Source organism: Eubalaena glacialis, chromosome 6 (assembly GCF_028564815.1).
Source record: "Eubalaena glacialis isolate mEubGla1 chromosome 6, mEubGla1.1.hap2.+ XY, whole genome shotgun sequence".
NCBI lineage: Eukaryota > Metazoa > Chordata > Mammalia > Artiodactyla > Balaenidae > Eubalaena > Eubalaena glacialis.
Genome location: NC_083721.1, coordinates 121,463,211 through 121,487,840, shown reverse-complemented (window position 1 = coordinate 121,487,840; position 24,630 = coordinate 121,463,211). Strand labels below are relative to the sequence as shown.

At 51.4% G+C, this 24,630-nt stretch overlaps 1 protein-coding gene across 1 annotated transcript; it reads right to left on the bottom strand.

Annotated features, from left to right (window-relative positions):
* Positions 1-4,314: 4,314 nt before the first annotated feature.
* ZIC4 (Zic family member 4) lies at positions 4,315-24,015 on the bottom strand. The gene is made up of 7 exons (XM_061192769.1): positions 23,989-24,015; positions 21,239-21,323; positions 14,683-15,300; positions 9,710-10,129; positions 9,200-9,343; positions 7,588-7,710; positions 4,315-4,406 (listed from the first exon to the last, which is right to left on the bottom strand). Exons 2-7 carry the CDS (start codon positions 21,306-21,308, stop codon positions 4,315-4,317), a joined length of 1,467 nt encoding a protein of 488 aa, XP_061048752.1. The 5' UTR covers positions 21,309-21,323; positions 23,989-24,015.
* Positions 24,016-24,630: the final 615 nt, after the last annotated feature.

Below are 24,630 nucleotides of genomic sequence, written 5' to 3'. Positions count from 1 at the left end.
CTAGATCTGGTCCCCCTGTTTTGGCAAAGCCTGGCATGGGAGAATCATGGCAGCTCCAGGGCCTCAGGCCCAATGGTCAACTGTCTGAAGGCTGAAGGGCCTCCGGCATTACTTTGGTGGGAAAGCTGAGGGACTTGTCTTGAAGTGTCATGGGCAAGAACAATTCTACTCAAAGGTGATGATCCTTTGGGAGTGACTGGAGAGCTGAAGGAACTTAGGAAGGACTAAGACACACCGACTAATCTGGGCTGGCTCCAAGAAGGCCAGAGTGTTCAGGCCAAATCTATTCCTCAAGGGAGAGCCCACTTCAGAGACATCCAGAACTACTTGCAGCCTCTACCTCGCTTTCTCTGCACTTTCCCTGTTTCATTTTCCCAGAGATTGGGGGGGGAGGGTCCACCTTGGCCTTCGTTCTGCTTCCCCTTGTGTGGAGATTTTAGGGCAGATTCCATCCCCCCACCCCATACACTACTGTATCTGTGCCTCCCAGACTTCCTCCTCCCCCACCCATGAAAAGGGATGCAGAGAACAAGAGATCTGTGGTTGGGACCTAAGAACAGCCATTTCTATATGGATATGTATCTATTCTAACTGCAATATAGTTTGTAAAAGTCAAGCTAGTTAAGGCAATTTCCATAAGATCTGTACTAGAAGAAAAGGTTCGGTGGGGACAAGGTGAGAAAGCTGTTAACTATTGTCTGGCCCTGAAAAGGTCGTAAGTCAGAGCCTTGGTAGCTGACCTGTCAGGGGAAGGTATAAAGGCTTTATTCATGCAGTGGCTGCAATGTTCTCAGCTCTCACAAAAGTGTTTTTATGATTAGATTCTCTTACCTCTTTTCTTAATTAAAAAGCTGAACCATTAGAATAGCACCTGCATCGTGTCCTGATGGTGCCTGCATACTAATTGTAAAGAGCCTTTACAACCAGTAATTATAACATAAAATCAGAGATTGAATAAAACAGAAGGATTTTGCTCCCAAAGCCCCGCTAATCCCCTTTTAAAAGGGTCTGGTGAAATAATTCAGAACAGTATCCGGAAGTTGGATTACCGTTCCTTTTTTAACTTTTTACAATGAAATGATATTTCACACTTAAAGGAAGCTCTGTTTTTCTACAACAGTTTTTTTTTTTTGTAAGAAAGTTGGCAGGTTTTTTGAACTATACAAAGCATTTGACTATGGATTCCTTGCTTACTAAACGCAGTGCCAGAAAATGTAGGGGAAATTTGTATGGCAGGTTTGAAACACATTTTCTCAGGTAAAAGTGGCTGCAGCGTGATTGAGAATTGCATATGTGCATCAGGCAATTCTTCTCACTTCTTTCAGAGAAAATAAATAAGCAAATCTTTTGGGGTCAGATGCCTATTTTTCATGACTTAGAAATATGCACATTTCAGGCAAAACACTTCACTAAGATGCTTTTTAACACTTAACGAATACATTGATGAGTTCAAAGGCTAGATGCCTCCGTTGAACCCCGAGCAAGACCTTGCAGTGGCACAAGCCAAGGACCTTGAGCTGTCTGTAGTTTCTCCCCAGTTCTGGCAAAGAACATTATCCTCATCTGGCTAATCTGATCTTGCATGGGCCAGCCGTCAGTCACAGACAAGAGAAAACTGGGTCATCCTGATTTTCTGTATGAATCATCTGATCATACTGTGGGTGGGTTTTTCTTCTTCTTTTCACCATCATTCCACAAATGCATGGCACAGGCAACAGCATAGAAATTTACCCAATTTTGGTTTCTTTTCTCTGCAGACATTTCTCAAGGCTGACCATTTATTATTGAGGTTCCGAACCATGCACAGCCCTGGTTGACTTGTTTTGAATTGATGAATACACTTGCCCTGCATGTTGGCTCACACAGAGTTTATATTGGATCTAAAGAAGCCAAAAATGCAAGACAAGTTTCAAGTTCATCTCCCTGGTCCTATTTACATTTTATCAACTTGCAACCTGAAGTAATTTTTTTCTCTCTTTTTTTTTTTTCTACACAGCTGTTTTGGATGTTTGCAAAGCCACTGGAAGATTCAGAGGCAAACGCCAGGACCTCTCTTAGTTGCCTACTGAGTTTCTCTTTTTCTTAAATGGTTTTGGGGTGTGAACTTGATAATGTTGCTAGAAAACTCTCAGGCATTTTCCTCATTGAAGATATCTGGCTAAAAAGGCAATGGTGTCCTGATGCCCAGACAGGAAGTTGGTGACAAGTAGAACATGTTACTGTGGGATTCTCAGTCACTTGGTGTCTAAGATCTTATTAATTTTCCCACAATGGAGATTCAATATGGAAAAACTATGATTATGAAAAAAAAAAAAAAGGTTCTGATGCCTTACTGGAAAGAATGTGTTTTTGTGTGACTTTTGCCCCAAACCGCTCTGCCCTGGGTTGCCCACCTTTGCTCCCCACTTGCATATTCCCTCCCTTTACACCTGGGTCTTGAAAAGCCCAAAACCAACACGGGACTCAGAGTAACCTCAGAGACTTATGGTAAAAATAAATCAACATCTGGGCCGTCTGCAGTGTCAGTGTCTTAACAAGTCATGGGGGTGACATTATGATGATCAGGTTTCTCCTGCTTCATTCTGCACCGAAATAAACTCGATTCCCTCTCATTTTTCTTGAGCCTTTCAAAAACAAATGGCGTCTCTGCCTCAGTGCCCCACTGCACCAGCATCTGGAACTCTCAGAGAACATAAACTCATGCTGTTTCAGGACCCTCAGCTGGCCTAGGTGCTGCCTGCTGAGGCACACCCTGATCTGGAGCTTGAGGCCCCTGGGTGCCACGCTTTCTAGGAGGGTCTGGAAATCTGATTCAAGGAGGAGCTAGGGGACATGTCTGAAAGATGGAGTCTTGTGAGTAATAATAACAACAACATTAACAGCAAGCACTTAACGGGTAATTCTAGATGGTTTCAAGGATTATCCTATTTCTTGCTCAAGACACACTTGTGGAGACGATTCTTTGAAATTCTCTTTTGGCAGATGAGGAAACTGAAGCACAGGGAGGTTTCATCCCTCATCCAGGGGCACAGAGCCACAGGTGGACAAGCCCAGCCAATATTCCCATCACACCCGCACTTTCTACCTAATGCTCGCTTTCGAAGAAGCTAGTGGAGAGGCTCACCGGAAATCATTAGCAGGCTAAGGCGCCCCCAAACTGCCCTCGGGGCTGCCACTGCGGGATAGGAGGTGGGTAACTTCTTCAAAGGACACTTGAGGTTTTCTCTAGGGTGAGCTAGCCATGGGCACTCGGGCAAGAGTGACTTCACCCCTCTTCACCATTCAACTTTCTGCCAAAAATAACTTTTCGAAGGAAGCCCGAGAACTCTTAGGGGCAGCGGCGCGCAGGTGTCCCAGCGCACTTCCCCTTTCCTCTCCTCATCCCGTGATTCCTCGGCTCGAACTCGAACTTGGGAGGCTCACAGGGCAGCGGCCCTCCTCACACTCTCCTCTCGGCTCTCGGGGACGGTTGGGCCGCGACTCCCCGGTGCCCCTGCGGCACAGCGCAGTCCCAGGCGGGGTGCGAAGGCGCAGCTGGAGGCGCGGACGTTTCCTCTGGCAGACGTTTCCTGGGGCGGCCGTGCGGGCGGGAGGCAGCGGGATCGGGCGACGAGCCTGGAAGAGCCCTGGCCCGGGGTGCCCGGGGCCCTTCTCATCCCCACCTGCTCCCACCACAAGGATTCCGTCAGTGAAAGGGCTTTACTGAGTGCGCTCTCCCACAGAGGCCGGGCGGGGGGACCCAAACAGCAGGAGAGGCTCCTCTAACTGGTCCCGGACCCGGAGGAGGGGGACGCTTCGGCGAGAGGGACGGGAGGGGGCGCTCATCCCAGGACTAATGGCCAAGGACCTCCTCCCTCGCGGCGCCCACCGACTCGGACGTGTCGCGGCGGTTCCAGTGGCCGTCCCCTCGGGGCCGCTCTTTTCACACCCGCGCGTCGCCCTGGCACCTTTGCGCGCTGAGGTCCCTCCCGCAACCTTCTCTGCAGGCCTGCCGCCCTTGCCCTACAAGCTGGTTCTCCCAGGTGTTCTCGAAGGGAACCTAGCATCCAGACCCCAAGAGCCGTCGTCTTCCCACTCAGAGCATCCCAAGCCCCAGCCAGGCCCTGGAGACCCAACTTCTCCCTCTTCCGGCCAGGCGGATGCGGCGCCTGCGCAGTAGGAGCAAGGGAGCCCGGCACGCGAGTGCCCGGAGGCTCAGTGACCACAAGGGAGGGTGGAGCAAGGCTCTGGTGGTCCAGGTGCTTCTGATACATCTGAAATAATTTCTCCAGTGGCCGGGCCGGATAAGAGAGCTTCTGCATCAGATGCTAAAACTCACGGAAGAGCCCAGTCTCCCAATCGGGGCTCAGAGAAGAGTCCTGTGGGCTGTAGCCGCACAGTCTTAGGGCTTGGCTCTTCGCAGCTCTCTGAAGGGAGTAGGGAGTCGAGAGGTCTGAGCATCCGCTACTCCCAGAGAGAGGAGCGTCCAGCTGGGAAGACTCCTGCGGGCAACTGTGCCCGAGGTACCCCATCAGGGCTTAGGGAAGGCTTGGAGCCAGCCCGCCCTCTCTTTTTCTTTGTTTTGTTCCCGCCAGCTAGCAGACATTTCTCTGGGAAGTCAGAGGTGGTTTGTGAGAGGGTGCGCGGTGCCGCGGAAGGCAGCCTTTCTCGGAAGACACTGCGAGCATGGTTTTACGTTTTTCTCTTCCGCAATGGAAACCGGTTAATGAGTGACAGTGTCATTGGGGTGAAATTGGGAGCGAGGGAAGTCTTCTCTACGAAGCCTGCTTAGGTGGGTTCCTGTGTTTTTGTTGCCCCGAACAACTAGGCTTTAGAGTTGTCTCTGCGAAGCCCGAGGGAAGGCAGGGAAGAAGACGGGGTGCTGCGGAAGGACCCCAAATCTCTCCCAAGATGATGAAGCAGTAAGAGGACACTCGGATTCAAAAGGGGAAGGGGAACATCACATCGTTTATTTCCAAAGAAAATAGCAAAACGGAGCTCCATGTACACAAAAGCCTTTGGAGGGAAAAGGAATCACAGATTTTAATTCACTTTTACATATTTACAGCAAGATTAAACCACAGCTTTCAACTATGTTTTCATTCAACAATCACTTTCAGTCAAATACATGACAACTTTTTTTTCTTTCAAGTTAGTTCATAATTTAAGGATGCTAAGGGGACAGGTGATAAATCACAAACAGTGTGGCTAGAGAGGGTACCAAATAGTCTAAGATTTCAGTCAGGCTTTCTTGCCTGTGTGAATTATGATTACAAAACATTTGCCTGTCTGTATAATTCACATTCATTGCAATCATTACATTGTCCCATAAATTAGCAATATAAACAAACATATGGGGACCTCCAGTAAACAAATAAAAATCAATATAAGAGACAACATTTTGTAGCAACTATAATAACAGCATGGGTTACAGCTTGGGGAAACTTCTTTACAAATCATTTAGTCAGCACACATGGGGTGGGGAGGCTGGAACATCCTTGTTTATTTAAACCACCTTTAAAACTACATCAGAAGGTTTGGGGAAAGCTGGACGGGTGAAAGTTTCTTTCTTGGGCACAATATGAAATGAAGAACTGCACATGTGGATGGGAGGGGGGCGTTTGCATGCACTTTGGGGTCGTGGACCTTCTGAACTCCAACTGCCAAGATTCTGAAGAAAACAGGAAATTATAAAAATGTCTGTCTCCCTCAAGCCACTCTCCTTTCTATTAATGGCAGAAAGAGCTTGCTGATTGCTGCTAGTGGGAAGAAACACACAATGGGTCTATTTTTAGCAGAGATTGTCTTCGAAGGAGCAGGAAATAGTAACAATTGCTTGGCTGCAGCCTTGGTTCCAAGGATTTGGAGCAAGAATATTGGGAGCTTGAGGGGTCTCTAGGTGACCTGACTTGGACTAATTGAGTGCAGACCAGAGAAGAGAGAAGCAGACATACAGTGTAGGCTTAGGGTGTATACCCTCTGCCTGTGCTGTCTCTGCATTCTTTCCCTCCTGTCCCAGAGCCTGGGCAAAGGGCCCCTCAACATCTGCACACCTCCACAGGCTCTGGACCTGATGTCTCTGCATTGCTTTTGTTTTTCCCTTAGCAGGACTTGGCCCTAAGTTATCAGTTAGTGTAGTGTGCATGTATTAAAAAAAAAATAGTTAGATTTTATCTCTTTAGAAACGGTTTGAAACTAACGGGGCAGAGGGAGTTTGACAGAGAGGAGAACAAATCGCTGACAAAGAACCTTTTACGTTTCATCAGCGTTGTTAGGACGACAAGCAGGAATGTCTCAGATAATAACTCCCACTTCAAAGATTTCTCAGCTCAATAGAAAGCGGACCATCCTTTTTATTCAACCACAAGGACTGGCACTAAAGAAGACTCCACTGTTTGATTTTTTTTCCACCGTGTTTATTTTTCCCCTATTCACTGGGGTACTTGGATAAAATAAACAACAAGACAATTAAGGGAACATGGACTTCTAACTTTCCTGCCATCTTCCCTATCCCCTTGGCCTTGGGCTCTTGAGTGTGTGCCCAGGGCCAGCGCAGGCCTGAGGGGTACCATACACCCCACCCTGCGGAGAAACAAGTTTGGGGGTCTGTGAGAAACTTCCGGGATAGAGGGGCAGAATGGGCTGGGCTGGGGGCCAGAGTGAAAATGTCCCAAAGGCACAGTCTGAACTCCCCAGACTCATCCAGGGTGGCTCCTTTCCTTCCCCCAAGTCCCATTGAAATTCAGGCCTCCAACACGCTCAAGATGCTGAGAGGCACTTGGCACAAAACCGAGCTGGGGATGCTCATTTGTTAAGCTTCTGAGCTCGTCCTAAAGTTATTTACTTCTGACCCTGGAGCCTCTTTGGGGCGCAGTCAAGATGCACGAATCTGGCTCCTCCCTTTCCTGAAAGCTTCCCTGCTGCCACAGCGCCCCTCCCCCGCCCCCATCGGAGTGCCAGGTGAACCCCTAAACGCTGGCGAGGCAGGTCCTAAGGAGGAAGTATATACTGGAGAGCACAGTGACAGTATTAAATGGCGTGAAAGCAAAGGTCAGCGCAAATGTATCTTAATAGAGTGTCTGCAGTGAAGTGTGCCGCCTTTGAAGCGGCCGCTCCCCGCGCGCATTTCCATGGCGAGCCTAACGCGGCATGCTGATGCACCGTCAAACTCACACTTTCAACCCCAAAACCCGACTCTTTGAACAACCCGAGCTTGATTAGACCTTTCTCCTTTTCTTTCCCCTCTTACAAACCATTTCCTCGCCTTTAGAAACTCGCCATCAAACCCAAATGCGCCCTCTGATCACCGCAGAAAGCAGAAACAAAGGGAGCTGAGCGGCGATTCAAGCGGCCCTTTTCTTCCCTCACATTATTATCCATTTTTATTATGATCGGGAACAAGTGCCCATTCGCGTGGGTTTTGTTTACCGGAAATTAAATGAAAATGATTTAGTCCGCGTCAAACAAAAATATATACTTGTATACACAAGAAAAAAGGCCTGTTAGACGTAAATATTATGTCCTTAATGAAAAGCCTGGACGGGCTCCAGGCTCGGCCTTTCAGGATTTCAGTGCGACTTGCCCATTGCCATAGAAATCCTAACTTACCATGAAGATGCACCGTGGCGAAGAAACATTGCTTTGTGCGCGGGCCCTTTGATGTCGCAGGCGCAAGATGCGGGCACTCAGCTGCGCAGGGCGAGATTACCTTGCGAGCAACGCGGTGGACATCTGTAACAAGCAAATGAAAAATTAAAGGCGATTAGTGACCGACTACGCATTTTTATTTTATTTCATTATTTTGGATGGGGGTGGGAGGCAAAATGGGGCCTAGAAATAGAAGAGAAAGAAAGGAGTCCTCTTTGGAGAGGGGGAAATTTTTTAACATCTTCAGAAGAAGCAAGTTCCCCAGATGCCCCCTGCACCTTGGCGGTGGGGCGGGTGTTTCCCGATGGGAAAGAGTTGTTTGCTGCCGACCGCGGGCCCTTGGCTAGGAGGCCTCTGGGCCCTATTGTAGTGGTGGCAGGGCGGGAAGGGGATTGCAGACACCCTTCCACAAGGACGGATTCACTAAGGATGTATTTGGAAGATTCTGGTTTTTATTAGGAGTAATGAAAACAGTCCTTCTCCAGTTAGGACGTTATTTATCTGATGGAAGTGTGCGGCCACGGGGCAGGAGTGAGAATCTTCGAATGGTGTCTGAAGGGGAAAGAACAGAAGAAACTCCAGCAGAGTGGCAGAATCAGGGCTTGTTTGCTGGGCTCAGCTTTTTAAATTGAGCTCTTTGGGGGCTCCCCCTAGGTAGGAGTACCACACCCCTACTTATCTCCAAATTCTTAGGGGAGTGGGACGGGTCTACCAAAACTTTCTCCCCCTCCGTTTTATTCACGTTCCCCCCCCCACCCCAAATCTTAGCAAGAATTTGGAGCAGCGCCATCCTCCATGCAGAAGGTGACAGACTGGGAACCAGGCCCTGATTTTTTCCCCCCTTGGCAACAATTGCACAGACTTTTTCTCTTCCCTGCCCCCAACATCTGGTTCCTTTTCAGGGGATTTGGTACCCAGCATATCAAATACACGTTCAATCTAGACCCATTGGGTGTTTGCCTTTAAAACATTTATTATTGCAGTTCATCTCTTGTTCCCCTCCCCCCGGCCTTTTTAAAACTAAGACCAACATTGTGCGATTTTTGACAAAGACCATCACAGAATTGATGTGATTCATCCAGACGCTGTAGCCTAAGCTGGATCCCTTTGCTGTGGAGGCCTGGCCTCAGTGACATCATTGGCCCATTCTGCACCCTCAATGCCAAGCACCCAAAAGATTCCACAGGCAGCTCCTCAACAATTGTGGGGTGTGAGGAGAGGGTGATTGGTCTGAGGAGGCCTCAGAGCATTGAATCCTAAAGCCCCTTTACCGCTCTTTTGTCTGTAATTCCTGTTGTTTGGACTTCCCTCTTACCCCGAGTATATAATGCATACAGAGCAGACAGACAGGCAGACAGATGTCTCTGTGTGCTTGGGCCAGTCTCTGGGGGAGGAGCATAAAATCCCTAGGGAAGATGCTGAACCTCCCCTCTCTTCCCTATCATCTCCTTTATAGAAGCAGTTGGAAAATTTTGCATCTGGGATTTAAATAGCTGGGGGAGGGGAAGTGTAGGGAGGCAAAAGAGGAAGGAAAGAGGACGGAAGACAACGGCTCAGGAGTTCCCTCTGCCACCTTCCCGCCACAGGAACTTCCGAGGAGGCTCCGACTGGGAGCCGGGAACGGAGTAGGGGTGGCTGTCGGGGCGGCCCAGGCCTCGAGGAAGACATTTCCCATTCTGTGAACCACACAAGGACTTCGTGGTGTTACTTTTGCCGACTGCAGTTGCCAAGATTGCACAGAAACTCTCCTAATATGTTTTCTTGTTTACCTTCTGCCTGTCTCTTTTATTTTCTTTACCCCAACCCTGGTTTCAAGCTACCCAGTTATGAGGGCATCTGGGGGGGGGGGCTGGGTGGGTGCTGGATGTGACTGTAGAATCCATATGGGTACCATATTGATATTTTAAGACAATGGACATTATATCAGCATATTCATTGAGCTCTAACAACTATTAGTGGTGACCTTCCTCCCTTCTTGCCTTCCCTGCTTCCTTCCTCACTCTCTCTTCAAGCCTCAATAACCCGGCCTAGACCTGGCAGTCAGGGTACGCGGAAGCAGCAACCACAGCAGCAACCCTAGTACCGAAGGCGGCGGCGGCGGCGGCGGCGGGGCCAGGTGGCAGCGCGGGGCTTGGGGGCGCTGCGGGGGCAGCGGGGGCGGGGCCCGCGCCCTGACACACGTACCATTCGCTCAGGTCGGCGCTACGCGCCGCCACCGCCGCCGAGGAGGCCACCGGGGGCTCGCGGCCGAAGTCCGACGAGGGCGACACGAGGGCAGACGGCGTGGCCGAGTCGTAGCCAGAGCTGGGCGGCGGCGGCGAGCGCCCGTGCACCTTCATGTGCTTACGCAGCGAGCTGGGGTGCGTGTAGCACTTGTCGCAGCCGCGCACTTTGCACGTGTAGGGCTTGTCACTCGTGTGCACGTGCGAGTGCTTCTTGCGGTCGCTGCTGTTGGCGAAGCGCCGCTCGCAGCCCTCGAACTCGCACCTGAAGGGCTTCTCCCCTGGTGGAGGCAACGCAGAGACATTAGTGCGCGTGGGCTGTGGCCCCGGCTCGGCCTCACTACCCTACCCCAATTTCTCTGCCATTTTTGGGAAGAGAGCCATCAAAAAATTCAGAAACCTCTTTCCCCGGCGCCGCAAGCCCGGCACCCCCTTTCGCCGCTCAGAGCGCGCCCCCTGAGCTCCCTCCTGCACGCCTCCCCCCCTCCCCTTCTCCCGCCGGGACCTGGGGGAGGGGACGGAGCAGGAGCAACAAAGACTCCATCTTAGTCGAGTTTCCTTCCTGGAAAATCCTGATCCACTCCGGTTGTTTTCCTCCAGATTTTCTCCACCTGGAGCCAGAAGCACCTTTGCCCGGAGAATAGAGTTGACTGAGGAGCTCGCATCTGCTCAAAATTGCTGTTCCAGCCAAATGTCTTTGCTCCCCACTCCCCGCCCAGCGGTCCACCCCAAACACATCCTGGCCCAAATTGTTTCTTAAAGTAGGTTTTGTGCAAACGCCAAAGCGATGGAATAATTTAAGGATGCGCAGCCGATGCACACGGCATGTGCATAATGTGGATTCGTGCTGCAGGGAAAGGTACTCTGAGCAATTCACTTCAGACGCGATTTTTACGGGGAATGGAGCCCCCTCCCCCTTCCCCTCTACCCCCTGAGGGCAAACATTTAGTAGCATTCTTCAAATCTTGCCTAAACCGTCCGGGATCCCTCCAGATACTCGCGCCGGCAATAATATTTTATTACGCTGCTCCAGCGGCTTCCCGGAGACTCCGCCGCGGAGAGCCTGCTCTCCCAGTCCGAACTGACTGTGAGAGGTCGAGCGGCCTCCCTAGACCACCCATGGCCCACGGTCCGGCCTCCCCAGCCTGAGCCGAGAAACCGGCAAGGCAGATTCTGCCCGGGCCAAGAGGAATCCGGGGCCATTCCCGCGATCGCACCCGTGGTCGCGGTGGCTTCAGGATGAGCGCAGCTGCTGCGATCAGGCGAGGCCTGGCTCCGCGGACCGGAGGGCAAGCGGGCAGCCGGCGTAGGCCCGGGAGGGGCTCTGATCAGTGGTGTGATGCTCTGTAGAGCCGCGGGAAGGCGCGAGCGCGCGCTAGGGTGGAAATATTGGCCGAGGACAGAGTCCCAATCCGGGAGCTCACCGCCGGCTGGATTTGCTAGCGTGTGGGGGAGGAAAGGACCCCCAAGAACCCGGAAGCCCAGGTTCCTCTGGAGCTGCAGATGCTAAAGGAAGGAGAGAAAGAAATGTCCGGGTGCTGCAACAAATGGATGCTGCCGGACGCCCTGGGTTGAGGGAGAGACTACCAAGCGTCTGGCTAAGGAGGGAGAGATGCCCGTTTGGTGGAATGTTGCCTTTGTGGTTGCTTCTCCCGCCGCTTCCAGGAAAGATGGGTGCTTTGGGGCAGGTTTGAATAAACAAAGCCCCTACTCCCGAGTCCTGTTGAGGCTTAGGCAGAGTCAGAGGTTTGCGCACAACCCTCGCCTCCGCACGGCAGCGGGTTAGAAGCCCAGGGCTCCTGCACTGCGCGGCCGCTGCGTCCTCCCGCTGCAGGAGTATTGTTAGTACAGTGGAACACTGGACAGTGCTGGCATCTGCCGTTTCTCGGCACACCGGTACAGTTTTATATAGAAAAATAGAAAGATGCAGAATAAACCCTATGTCCCTATGTGCCCCTCGTTTTCTCCCCTCTGATCCCTGTTAGCATCTGCAAAACTAAAACTTTTCTTCCTCCCTTCCTTCTGTCTTTTCTTTCTAAAATCACTTACAAGAACCATGTAATTCAGGACCTGCAAAAGAAAGCAAGATCTGCTAAGACAACAGAGGAGAAATAGAATTTGAGGTTGATTGCCACCCCCCAAGTATTCCCCCCCCCCCACACACACTTATCCCATCTTGTGACCGCCTTGTTGGACATTCATGTAAAACAGAAACAATGATTTCGTCCCAGACTAGGTACTGAGGCGAAAAAAGCAGGGCACTGAAGGTGATATGGGCAGCCTGGAAGTTCCAAGGCCCCTGGGAGGCCAGGTGAGGCCGCGCCCCCGCGCCCTCCCGGCCTCTCCCCAGCAGCAGGAGGAGCCCCGGACTCCTCGCCTAACTCTGCACACCCCCCGCCCCACCCAACACGCAGCCTCCCGCCCTCTCCCTCCCACCAGATCTGGGCGCTGAGCCCTAGGTGGGTGGGTGGATGGATGTGGAGAAGCAGGGTTGGGCCGGGACCCCGCAGCCCGCCCTGAGTAGCCTGGGCCTGAGGCTGAGTCCTGAAAGGCCCGGGGTCTCCTGCTAGAGCCTCAGCAGCCGCGAGAGGCCTCTGCCCCGGCCCGGCGCCAGGCCCGCCGCCAGGCCCGCCGCCAGGCCCGCCCGACAAAGTTGGCAGTGGCGGGGCGGTTCGACTCGCGCCATTTTCTCGCACTTGTGGCTGGGCCGGGCTGTGAGAGCATTCCGCCCCGGCGCGGTCTCTTCTCCTCTGCCTCGGATCCCAGCCCTACCTCCCTCTACCGACTGCCTGGGAGAGTGGGGCGAGCCCCCAACACAGGGGTCCCGGGATGGGCGGCGGGCCCGCGTCTCCCTCGCGGCGGCACCATTGTTCCGGGATTTCTCTGACCGCCGCAAAGCGAAAGCTTTAGGAGTGGGATCGGAGCCACTGCCTCCGAAGCCAGGCCCGGGATTCAGATCCCGGAAAATCTCAACTCCTGAGAAAGCAGCCTATTCGCCGCTTCCGCGACTCGAGGAAATGAAACGCCATTAATATTTGAAAAGGCAATTATTTTCCTGTTGAATTGAGAACCGTCTTCATGAATAATTTGTAGTGAGGTCTATTGCCATTTGAGAAACATTTTGTTGTTGTTGTTGTTGTTTTCTCCTCTTTTCATTACTTAGGAGGAGGGTTTGAGGGAAACGCCAGAGCAGGAGAGGCTCTGTAGATTTTTTTTTTTTTTTAAACTCCGATGATACTGCATCAGGACTGCCAGTGGAAAGGGAAAGGATGCACTTAGAATTCTGTTCTGAATAGACGCAAACCTGAGCCAGCTCGGGCGCACTGAACTTGATTCTCTGCTGTAGGTCGATTGCACTGAGAATTTAACCATTTTCTGCTTCACGGACTTCAAACAGTAGGCCGGCAAAGAGCAGTAAAAGTTTGTTTAAAACCCCCCTGTCATTAAAAATGAGTTCCTACTCTGGCTCAGGACTTCGAGTCTACCTTCGTGGTGCGGGCCGCCAGCTCAATGAATAGGGAGCCTGAGGGCGGCGATCTGGGTCTCACTTCTCTCCTTCTTCCCCTGGATAAAAATCGGAGGGAGGGAGGAGTGGGGGACAAATGCTTGCGAGAGGTTGGGGGGGGGGATCCCGGAAACAGCTCAGAAAAACTATACATTTCCGAAATAAAGTAGGAGACTTAAAAGTGGACTTTAATCTGGCCTCCGAGTGTGCCAATGTCCTGGCCAGGGACCTTCCCCAAGACTGCAGGGTTTGGGGGGAGAAGGTGGGATTTAGCAAGCTTCTTTCCCGGGTAGTGCCAACCTGGGTAAGTTCTTTGACTCTAATAATTGCTGATGTTTTCACCAAGAATAGAGGTGCATAAGGCAGAATGCCAGGGAGTAGAAGTGGGGCACCAAGCTGGAACTTATTTCATCCTCTCTGTCTCTCCCATCGGTCCCCTTCTCCTGCACCCAAAATGGAAGAGGGGAGATGTTGACTTAAACTTTGAGGAAGCGAGGGCAAGAAAACCCTAGCTAAGAAGAGTACAAACATCCGGCTGCTAAACTAATTAATGTAACTTCACAGGCTGTTCTGGGAAGTGTGAAAACTTTCTCCTTGCAATTGCATTAATTAGAGATGCTTCTGGCCAGAGGAGTTCAACTTCACAGGCTTTTGAGAGGGCTCCTTTTCTTTCTGTTAACTAGAACTAACAGATGTGGTTGACACATGTCCCCATTTCACTTAACAGCTCAGTAAATGACATTTAAGGTGAATGAGTCTCCTTGGGTTTCTGCTAAAGCAAAAGGGAGGGTTTGTGAAACGTCCCGAGTGTGGGTCACCAAGGCTCCAAAACAGGGGCAAAATTAGCCCATGAGACCCTCAAATACTAAAGAAGTCACTAAGGGCCTGGTGCACTCTCACTTCAGGTGGCAGTCAGGTTGTCAGGCTGACTATTGGAAGAGTGCATGTCACACAATTCCAAAGGGACAGGGAAAAATTAAATTGTTCCTATGTCTTTACAACTTTGGGGAACAGTGCCCTTTAAAATACCTTAAAATCAAACTCCGTAAGCAGGGACCACACATTTGCACACACAGAAGCCCGAGCATCCCCTTCCCAACCCCCAGAGCAGAAATCTCATACTATCCTTCCCACACACAGCCTCAGGAAACTTCTGTGATTCTAATTGAAGGGCATAATTAATATTTTATGAACTTGACTCATGGAAACACCAAAATATCCCCCCTCTCCGCCCAGGTGGAACTTGAGGAAATCCAGCTCCGAGGGCCCGGAAGAGGCCCCCTGCCTCCCCAGAGGGTCCGAACGAGACAGACAGTGGCGAATACTGACCTGTGTGAGTTCTTTTGTGTATTTTGAGATTTTCTGATCTAGCAAAGACTTTCCCACACCCCGGGAAAGGACAAGGGAAGGGCTTCTCGCCCGTGTGCACGCGGATGTGATTTACAAGTTTGTATTTGGCTTTAAAGGGCTTGCCCTGGCGCGGACACTCCTCCCAGAAGCAGATGTGGTTACTCTGCTCAGGGCCTCCGACGTGCTCCACGGTGACGTGCGTGACCAGCTCGTGCATGTTGCTGAAAGTTTTGGAGCAGAGGCGCGGGGGTGCGGGGCCGTCGGCCGCCAGCCACTTGCAGATGAGCTCCTGTTTGATGGGCTGGCGCATGTAGCGGAAGAAGGCGCCGGGACCGTGGGGTGCGGCGAGGTTCATGGTCAGGTTCATGCCCCCGTAGTTGTGCAGGGCTGCGGCAGCTGCCAGGGCGTCGCTGCGGGCCACAGGTCCCGGCGGGAAGGGTTCGGGCCGTGTGTACATGTCTCCGGGGAGCCCCAGACGCAGGAGTCCGTTCAAAGTGCAGCTAGGGGAGGCCTGGGGAGGCTGCTCGTGAAAGCCCGGTAACACCGAGGGGCTGGAGGCGGCAGCGAGCTGGGGGCCATGGTGTCCGGAGCTGCTACCTGTTGTTGAGACAAATAGCGCGAGTGAGAACGGGTGGCGAGGGCTGAGCGTCCTACCCGGCCCCAGGGGGCAGGCCCAGCCCAGCCACACCACGGCCTCGGCGGTCAACGCCGGCACCGAAAGCCAGACTGCGGCGGCAGCGATCCGGGTGGACAACGCGAGGCCAAGCGCCTCCACCGCGGTCCGGCTGGGTGGCTGTTCGGTAGAGCCCCCTGTCGCTTCATGAGCAGGAGAGTGATGGTGGCGGCGGGGTGGGTGGAAGGGGCAGTGGGGTGCGCAATGCTGAGGCTGTGGGTTGCTGGGTGCCCCTGGGCTCTGCTCCAAAGGGGTCCGACTGGCGCTCCGAGCGCGCTTTGGCGGCCAACTCCCCCGGGCCCTCGGGGCCGCGGAGCCCTGCGGGGGAGTGGAGGTGGGGGAAGTGGTGATGTTGTAGGTGGTGGTGGTGCCCAAGAGCTCCGGCCATATATACGAATTTCAGCGCCCAGCTCGGCTGGGAGTGGGAGGCCTGCTGCATCCCGGCCGGGACTCCCCGGAGCTCCTTAGGTCGGGGCGCTCACGCCACCTTCACCTGACAGCGGGGAGGGGAAAGAACAGCCATAGACAACTTCTGCAAAGTTCCCCCCCCCCTCAAGTTTTGGGTTGTGACTTTTTTTTCTCCCTCTCTATCAGTCTTTAATGCCTACTTGAAATCCTGTACACTACAGAGGCAGCAGCGGGGCGCGTGAGGAAGTGAATAGAGATTCGGGGCCGTGGCCCGGGCCCGCCGAGAGGAACAATCGCCTAGGTCGCCCATTGGCCCGCGTCCCGGTCCGACGTCAGCGATGACAGGTCCCTCAGCACGGGGACACACACTCACACACACACACAGAGTCACAACTGCCCGCGCTCCCCTCCCCACCCCCCCAGCTGGCGCTTCTACTGCTCATGCGCTCTGACCCGGGCACGGATTCTTTTCTCTACTCGTGAGCCCCCTCCCCCTTCTCTCCCCGAAAGCTGGGCAGATCTGCTCTGCCTCGCCGCTCTTGGAAGTGAGCGGGGCTGGGTTATGCCTCCATTCCCCACGGCTTTGGGGAGCGGGCGTTGCGCTGCACGTAACGTCCTTCCGGGCAGACCGGACCCCCCAGCCCTGCCGGGGCCGATGGGCAGCACCCGGAGCGCGGGGACTGCGGCCTGCTTCGGCAGCTTGTCCCGGGAGTCGGGAGGAGGCGAGGGCCGGGATCCAGGGAGGAAAGGCGGCTGCAGACTAGGAGGCCGGGAGCGGGGGAGATCCTAGGCTAACAGCCCTTGCGCCGAATTTTGTTTTCTCGCTTTTCCAAATTTTCTCGCGTCGCTCAGCTTTCTCGCTCTCGCTCTTTCTCTAGCTCTCGCTCTCAGTTCCACGAACCCCCTGACCACACTTCGCCTTCCTACTTGGATCCTTTCTTCTCCCCTCCCCCTCTGTCTTCTCCCCACTCCATTCTTCCCACTTAGCCTTGCCGGCCCCTCCTCCCGGGTGCCTGGAGCGCCCAGAGACTGGCGGACCGGAGAATCTGGCCCTGAGCCGAGCCCCAGGACGGGGCCGGAGACGGTGATGACCTGGGAGAGGCTGGCTTCGAACCCACACCGCCCGCCCAAGAGGGCCTAAGAATCCTTCCCGCCGCAAATCACACCGACCCGCGGGCGACGGGCCAAAGAAATAAAGGCGAGGGGAGCGCAGCGAGGAGAAGCGGGTCCTCACCCCAGGTCTCTCTCCCACTGTCAAATTGCGGTCCTGAGCTCTGTACCCTGCCGCCCGGGCGGAGCCTTTGGGAAAGGGAACTTAAGAATCGTTTCCACTTTGAGCTCCCTCTGGCCACTTGTTGCCCGCGGCCGGAGTCTCTGTCTCTACTCGCTTGCCTAGAGCCGAGGCCACCTTTCCCGGCCCAGGCTGTGAGAGCGACCTCGGGCCACGGCCTCCTCTCGCGGGATGCCCTCCCGGGCTGCGGGTTCCGCTCTCCTGGGGTGGGGATCGGCCGGTGGAAGAAACCTTCAGTTCTGGACCAGCCGAGTGTGGCATAAACAGGGGGGGAGTGTCCTTTGTTTGTGCCGACCGGCTAGCGCCGGCTGCATCGCCCGGCGATTTAAAGTGCTGCTGGCCCTCAAGCCTGCGTTGCACTCAGTAGCCGAAAATGCCAACCTAAGTTCTCTCGGGGCTCCCCGGCAGCCATAGAAAGCGCCCTCAAAGCAGTGAAAGACTTGGGTTTTTAAGAGAAGTTTGAAGGATTGAGTAAAAGACCCCGCTCCCCTAGCAGAGGTGAGAAGTTTGGACAGATTACAAGGAACTCTGATGAAGTTGATTGAGCTGCCCCAGCCATGTCCAGCACCAAGAACTATTCTTAAACATTTCCTGGTCAGTAAATAAGGGTTTCTTTTAAATTTTTAAAAATAATTAACTTATTTATAATGGTTGGCAGATTCTTTGAGCCTTTCTTCATTTAATGCATTGTTCCTGGCTCAGGGCCGCAATTTAGCGAGGGATTAACTTCCACAACAATTTTCCTCGGCTTTGACAAGTCCAGGTCTTTTTGCTCCTCCGGCCGGAAGAGCTTAAGCAAGCTACCAATAGATGCTGAGTTAGCATAAAAAAAAAAAAGTTGAAGGAGAGCATTTGACAGCTGAAGCCCTTTTGCTCTGGAAACCAAGGGCTTCCACACAGCAGTGTTGAGACTAGACTTGGAGGATTTGTCTCCTTTCCTGGCTTTCACCCTCTCCCACACTCTCGCTTTCTGGGATTTATCCCCTTTGCCCACAGGTGCCTCCTCTCTGTTTTCCTGCCCCATTTTCCCTTCCTCAAAGTGCTGGTTTCAAGGCTTCTCACCACGCAGGTGTCTTTTCAATGATACAGTTGTCTAGGCAAACCCATGAAGGGTTCTGAAAACAACAAAAACCAAAACAAAAAACCAAACCAGTATATTCCTCTTTGGGACCCCTTGCCCAGCACTTTCTCCTAACCATTCATCAACACAGACCTTAGTCAGCTCCTCCTGCAGCCTTGAGGCCTAAGTGCGGGGGCACTGATGCAGTAGTCCAACAGTGAAAATATTTTCTTTCCCATCCGAAAGTTGGCAATCTACAACCTACTGTTCAGGATGTTTGTCAAACTAACCATCTACTTTGGCTTCCATTAAAACTCTGATTTGCACAAAAACTAACCACTTAATATATACACCGTGACCACACCCGCATCAAAAACTTTGAATAACAGTACAGAACAGGAGTATTCAAGTTGTTTTAGGTTGTGGACCCTTTTGGAAACCTGGTGAAGCTGGTGAACTTTAATAATCCTGTGCCTTTTGCCCACACTCATAATAGAAGAAAGCTATAACATTCCATTAGAAGGTGGCGAAAATAAAGATGCATTTTTTCCCATCCAAATTTGTGGGACCCCCCCGCCCCTAATTCTAAGCACTGACTCCACAGAGTCCAGAGATAAGAAGCAGAGGTTATATACAATAGACTGTTACTGCACTACACAGTCTCTCTTGATAAGTTTACCCTTGAAAAGCTTTGAACATGTGTATGGCTTTTTGTGCCAACAGTGAAAGGGCAGATACATCTGATTCAGCCAAATTCACCAACAGTAACCTGGCCCCATGGAGCTCCTTCCCAGATGCAGACTTCTTTTGAAGCACTGAAAACATCTGGACCCATCCTGGGTAGATGCTTCTTGAATAGTCAGGGGTCAGTTGGCCTAAGGTCACTAAGGTTGCCTAATCTTTGCAAGTGCCTTGGAGTCACGTGGTTCACACCTTGGTTGGCTGAACACAGCAATGGGACCAAGCATTCTCCCAGAGGGATATTTCCTCAGGGAGAGAGATAGGGAGAAAAAAAAGGCATTTTACTCACTAATGTTTATAAACAGGGAACTTTGGGTGATTACATAAGGGTCTTCAAGGCATATCTCTGAAATAAGCCCCAAAGCAGTATCCAGCTAATCACAGATGACAGATGGGGCACCGACGTCAGTGAGGCATATTTTAGTTTTCAGGGCCCTTCCTTTGAGTCTTCCAGTGTCCAGGTAGCAAGGATTCCAGGTTTCATTGACTATTCATTGGGCAGGCTAAGTAGTGGTGTCCCTCAGTGATGCTCAGAATTTTTCTTTCAAAAGTTATCTCTCCACACTTACCCCCAATACCAAATATTTGGCTGAACCATTCTATTCCTGACCATGCTGGGGGTTATAGCATTGTTGAGTCCACATTTCTGCTTGATTTGCAGGAAAAAAAAAGATACATTTGCAGCTCAGAGATCTTCAGCAGAGTTTCAAGAACCACTGGGGGTTTTCATGGGGGCCTATTTGGAGCAAGTTCCACCAACAGACTCCAAACATCCCTCCAGACCTCAGAATCATGCCCTAAGCACCTTTGTTTACCCCAGCTGTGACAAAGCAACATCATAAACTAAAGTGATTTCCTAGTCCTGCTGTATAGAAATATATTTGGTGGTCCTACCATCTGTTATAGCTCCTCACATCACTGGCTTAAGTGGGGGAATGTCTGACTTCCCTTCCTTGGAAAGAAAACAATGGGGGAGATTTCAGATCAATAGCTGGGATATTTTTTCCATTTTGATCTTTTCAACAATGCTAAATGATGATTATCTGTTGCAGCTTATGCCCGAGCCAGGATCCCAGAAGCTGAGGGCCACTGCACAAAGCCTGGCCAAGCACAAACCTTGTTGCCTGAATATTGTGCATGTAGGTCTGCAGTCACTTGTTCAATCCTTTCTTCCCTGTTTCTGGCCAGGGTACCATCCAAAACAAGGGGGCAAATCCCTTCGTAGGCTATTCGCAGACAGAATTCAAGATTCCTACAGTGAGAGGTTGTCTCTAGTCTTGCGGGAGAAAAAAATAACAACTTAAGCCCCAGGAGCCTTCCGTAGGTCCATGCCCACATCGTACAGAGGAGAAGAGATCTGTCAGGATTTTGAAGATAAAGGAAGATATTCCTCCCCTCTTCTATGGAAGTTTGGGCTTTAATCATCATTAATGGAAGTACGTATGAAAGAAAATATGCTTGGATAAAATCTAATTTCCCAGCAAACCATCATTTGACAAATGATTAGGAAACATTGTTAAAGGATCTTCCAGAACAGCACTGAGGAATTAAAACAACGGAATTTACATAATAACCACATCTCTCTAGAGAATTTGCCATCAAATCATCCCAAAATAATAGGAGAGAGTCATTTCCTAAGTTGTCCATTTAACTTTTATTAAGAAGGTTGCATTTCCTACCAACAAGGGAATACCTTGGAGGCAACCGTCAGCTGGTGGTGTAGTTGAAATGAGGGAAACTAGATGCCTGAAAGGGGAAACACCCAACCCTAAATCATATGCTTATTCTAAATAGAATATTAAATTAAATTCTTCACAATGAAGGTATTCCTGACAGAGCGGCTGTCAGTCACTCTCTGTTCAGACACCACATTGTGGGAACATCGTGGCTGCCACATTGCGGAAGGCTGGTGTCCCTGGTAAAGATGATGCATATCATGTAAACCCCATCACCAAGATCAAAGTCTGCTCCTTTCATGGAAGCCAATACATGTCAAACCTCATTCCAATCAAATCGTCCGGAAATGAATTCAAGATGAATATGTCATAGAATAATGTGACAGTGGAACTGCAGAAGGTCAGGGGTGGTTGTTTCAATGAGAGAGTCATCAAATATTAATTCTAGAACGTCCAGATGAGTAGACATTGAGGGGGCTTAGCTGGCTGCTGGTGGGACGTTGTGTCGCTTATTTGTGTGCAAATGCATCAAACACCAAGGTGTTGTTCTAAGTTTCATTGGAATTCAAGAAACACCCCCAAACTCACAACCAACATAACCAAAAGACCAAAAAAAATACAAAAATAACTTCCTACTTAAAAAATAACTTCAGCAAACCAATATTCAAAAGAGGATATTAACTTACTTGACTCTTTCAGGGCGTTTTGGTAAAGCCGCATTCGTTTCCTCATCACCAGAGAAGTCTTGTATCTCATTTTCTGACTTTGAGCCTGTTTGGGAAGAAAAGAGAGTCAGTCACTAGTTAAACGATTTCCTACATGCTCGTATGGCAAGACTGTGTGGCCTGAATGTATGAGTGAAAGAAAATGTTGGTCTGAAGACCTTTTCAGTGTTTTCTTTGACTATTTTCAAATTTGGAAGTGAAAGAAGAGAATTCTGCTGGGAACTACCCATATTTACTGCAAAATAATATATCCTGGGTGATAAAAAAATATTAAAAACCATCATTTCCCAACTAGATTTTTATCCGTAACTTATTTGTGGATCTCCCTTACAGGTAGAGTTAAGCACACTTTCAGTCAGTCAGTGTTCAAACGTCTCTCACTCCAGAATTTAAACTTTTTTATCTGAGAAGCCCCCATCATTTTAAGTTCATTAATTAATTGAGTTTAGTGAGAAGGAGGGCTGGGTGTCCTCTGGGAGGTTAGCAGGTTAAAAATTGAGTTGTAAGTGTTGGAACTGATAGGAGAGGAATTTCTTTGCAGGCGTGTAGCTCCTGTTGTGCCCAAGGTGGTGTGGAATCCCTAACCCTCGCATGGCTTCCACCCCCTCACCCATCTGGAAGCCATCGCAGTTGGTTTTTGAAAGTGAATATAAAATTCATCAGATTGGGGTGGGGGGGGAGATTATTTCTATCAATTGGTCCTGGCTGTCCACATTTTTTAGTTAAGCAGCTTAGAAATAACCCACCCCCACCCCCAAAATATTTGCATTCCTTATCAAATTCACTTTTTGGATAGAGCTACCCAGCCTTTGGTCATCTTAAAACCTTAAACTCATCTTGAGGACTTCTGCATCTGTCAGGCAAGGCTGAAAACAGTGGAACAGCCAAACAGAGGCGATTCACCCAGCCCCAAACCTCAATTTGGCCTAGAAAGACAAACAGTCATTGAAAAGGTCTCAGGCTGGACAAACACAGCAAGCTCTCTGTCAATGAGGACGTCTGCCTGTCTTGACACTCCAGCCCACAGAACAAGCAGTTGTTTAGCTTGTTGAACCACAGGCCAAATCCAAGTGGGCCTCTGCTATCTCAAAGACTTTCCAGTTCTCTATGCTCAAAGATCTCTTTCTCTCTCCCTCAACCCCCAACCCGGGCTTGAACTAGCTTAGGTATTTTCACCTTTCACTCTCCCTTCTTTTCTGGGACCAAGCCTGAGGGGTGGGAGTAGGGGTTTAGACTCACCTTTTCCCAGAGGGTTTTATTTATTTTCGATTCTTTCTAACCAAAGGGCATCTGTCCCCAAAGGTAATAAGCTCCTTCCCGCACAAATCAGGAAAGAAAGAAAGCCCAACTTTGCATTCCTACAGAAGGGCAGCGTGCTGGGTGTCCTTGCTCTAAAATTTCCTCATGGCAGGATGTCTGGCACAGGAAAAGTCCTGGTTGGTTGGAACTAATAGAATTTACTTTTTTGCTTCAGAGGGAAATGGGTGTGAGTTTCCCTAAAGAACTCTGTCCACACCTACAATGCTGCTCGAGCCCTCCCTTTAAGAGGCCTGGGTCACTTCTATCCCCAGGTCCTGACAATCTTTTGTGCATTATAAACCCACAGGCATGCAAACAAATGTCTCAGAGGCTGGACTTCAGGCAGGCAACTGGGACCAACCTTAAACTGCTCCTGTAGCAGCTCCATCACCGGGCCTGTGCATGGAACCCGGGTAAATATCTTCTCCTTTGGTTCAAACTCTGACCCCACTTAGCAAGCCAGTCATCTCGCTGAAGGAGGGGTGAGAGAATCTAGGAGCAGTCCCTGGGCCCCTGGACCTGAGATCCTTGCCAACCCAGGGATATAAAAGCCCTGAAAATGCTCAGCTTGGTTTTCCCCGAATGATTGCTCCTGACTTGTCTCCTCACACCAGCCCTGGGCACTGAATCACCAGTCAGGAGCACAACCTGAAGACTTATTGGAATCTGCCTTCTTTCCCTTGAGACAAGAAAAGTGTGCCAATGAGCTTCAGTAATTGATCGTGCTGGGGGAGAGCTATGAAAGTGGGCCAGTGGGTACAGGCAAAAGGCATCATTTTTCTTTTGAGGGAACACCAAGCCTGCACATTGCGGGGTCGCCCTAACAGGCGCAGGCCTGCCCAAGGTCAGAGGTCATCTTCAGCCTGCTTCCCAAGCCAGCGACTTCAGTCCCCGAGACTTCCCCGCTGCTCCACACTGATTAACCCGCAGGAGCGCCGGCAAAGGCATGCCCGCCTCTCGGCCACAGCTCAGTCGGCGGGGCGGGTGCAGAGCAGGGGCCCGGCAGGCTGTCTGGGAGCTCCCTGGCTAAAGGCAAAACGGCTCCGGCCTCTGCCCGTGGCCTGCTGTCGCCAGCTGCACCTGGAACCTCCCTGACTCCCCTTCATCGGGCCCTCAAACACCAGGAATTTGGGCTTTGAGGCTGGGTTGTGCAACGGCCTTTTCTCATTCTTCTGTTCCCTAGAGGGAAAAGCTGAGGTTCCTCCAGCTGGGGGCTGAAGACTGGGCGACCTCCGTGTGCCCAGAATAGAATCTGCATTAGTGGGTCACTTGAAGGACCAGCCTGGACATTTAACTGTCCCTTTGAACACCCCCTCCCAAACTGCCGGCGGCCAGACAGAGGAAGGGAACATGGTGCCTCTTCGCAGGTCGCTCTGAGGCCAATGCTGTCGGAAAAAGGGTAGAAATATGACCTTGCGATCCAAAGGGAGTTTCCTGCAGACGGTGCAGGCCAAGTTGCAGCCCCTCCAACGCCCCTTCTCCATTCCAAAGACCTCGCTGCCTCCCAGATGTCCCCATGGACCATTCATCAACCCCAAACTTTCCCTTTGGGGCAGTTCTAGCTTTCTTTCACAGCCTGACTCTGTTCCCGCCCCACTTGTCCCTAATTTCCAGGGCCTCTATGTGTCTAGGGTAGTGGCCAAAATCCCAGGTAGCTACGGCCTTCTCCTTTGAGAGCTAGTCATAGCCCTCGTTCGCATCCCGGAGAAAGACAGTCAAGTCCCAAACCCACAGCCCGCCGCGCGCAGAGAGAGGATCCCAGCGGTCAGCGTCCTGAGGCAGGACCAGACTGCACGAAGGCGAGGATGCGGGCCCGCAGCTAACCCAGCCGGCATCAGGTTGCGGTGGAGAAGCTCCATCATCTTGCTGCCAGCCGGGGTAACTTGGCTCCTTTGACCCTGGAGAGGGGAAGCCGAGTCTTTCCCTGCCATCCTCTCGGGGGCAGGACAGAGAAGCTGTCTGCAGGGGCCCCCTCCTGCGCGGGCCCAGCTTACTCGGGGCGAGGGAAGCTCTGGGCCATGACTCCCCTTCTTGGGCCAACGGTGGGGCACCCA

Bases quoted from the DNA above. Each gene is read 5' to 3' on its own strand.
- ZIC4 (XM_061192769.1), bottom strand. From the start codon at position 21,308: ATGAGATACAAGACTTCTCTGGTGATGAGGAAACGAATGCGGCTTTAC. The intron at 10,130-14,682 runs GTCAGTATTCGC...TGCCTCCACCAG, and splicing joins ACACAAAAGAACTCACACAG to GGGAGAAGCCCTTCAGGTGC. The intron at 4,407-7,587 runs GTAAGTTAGGAT...TACTCCCTTCAG, and splicing joins CGCCACGGTGCATCTTCATG to AGAGCTGCGAAGAGCCAAGC.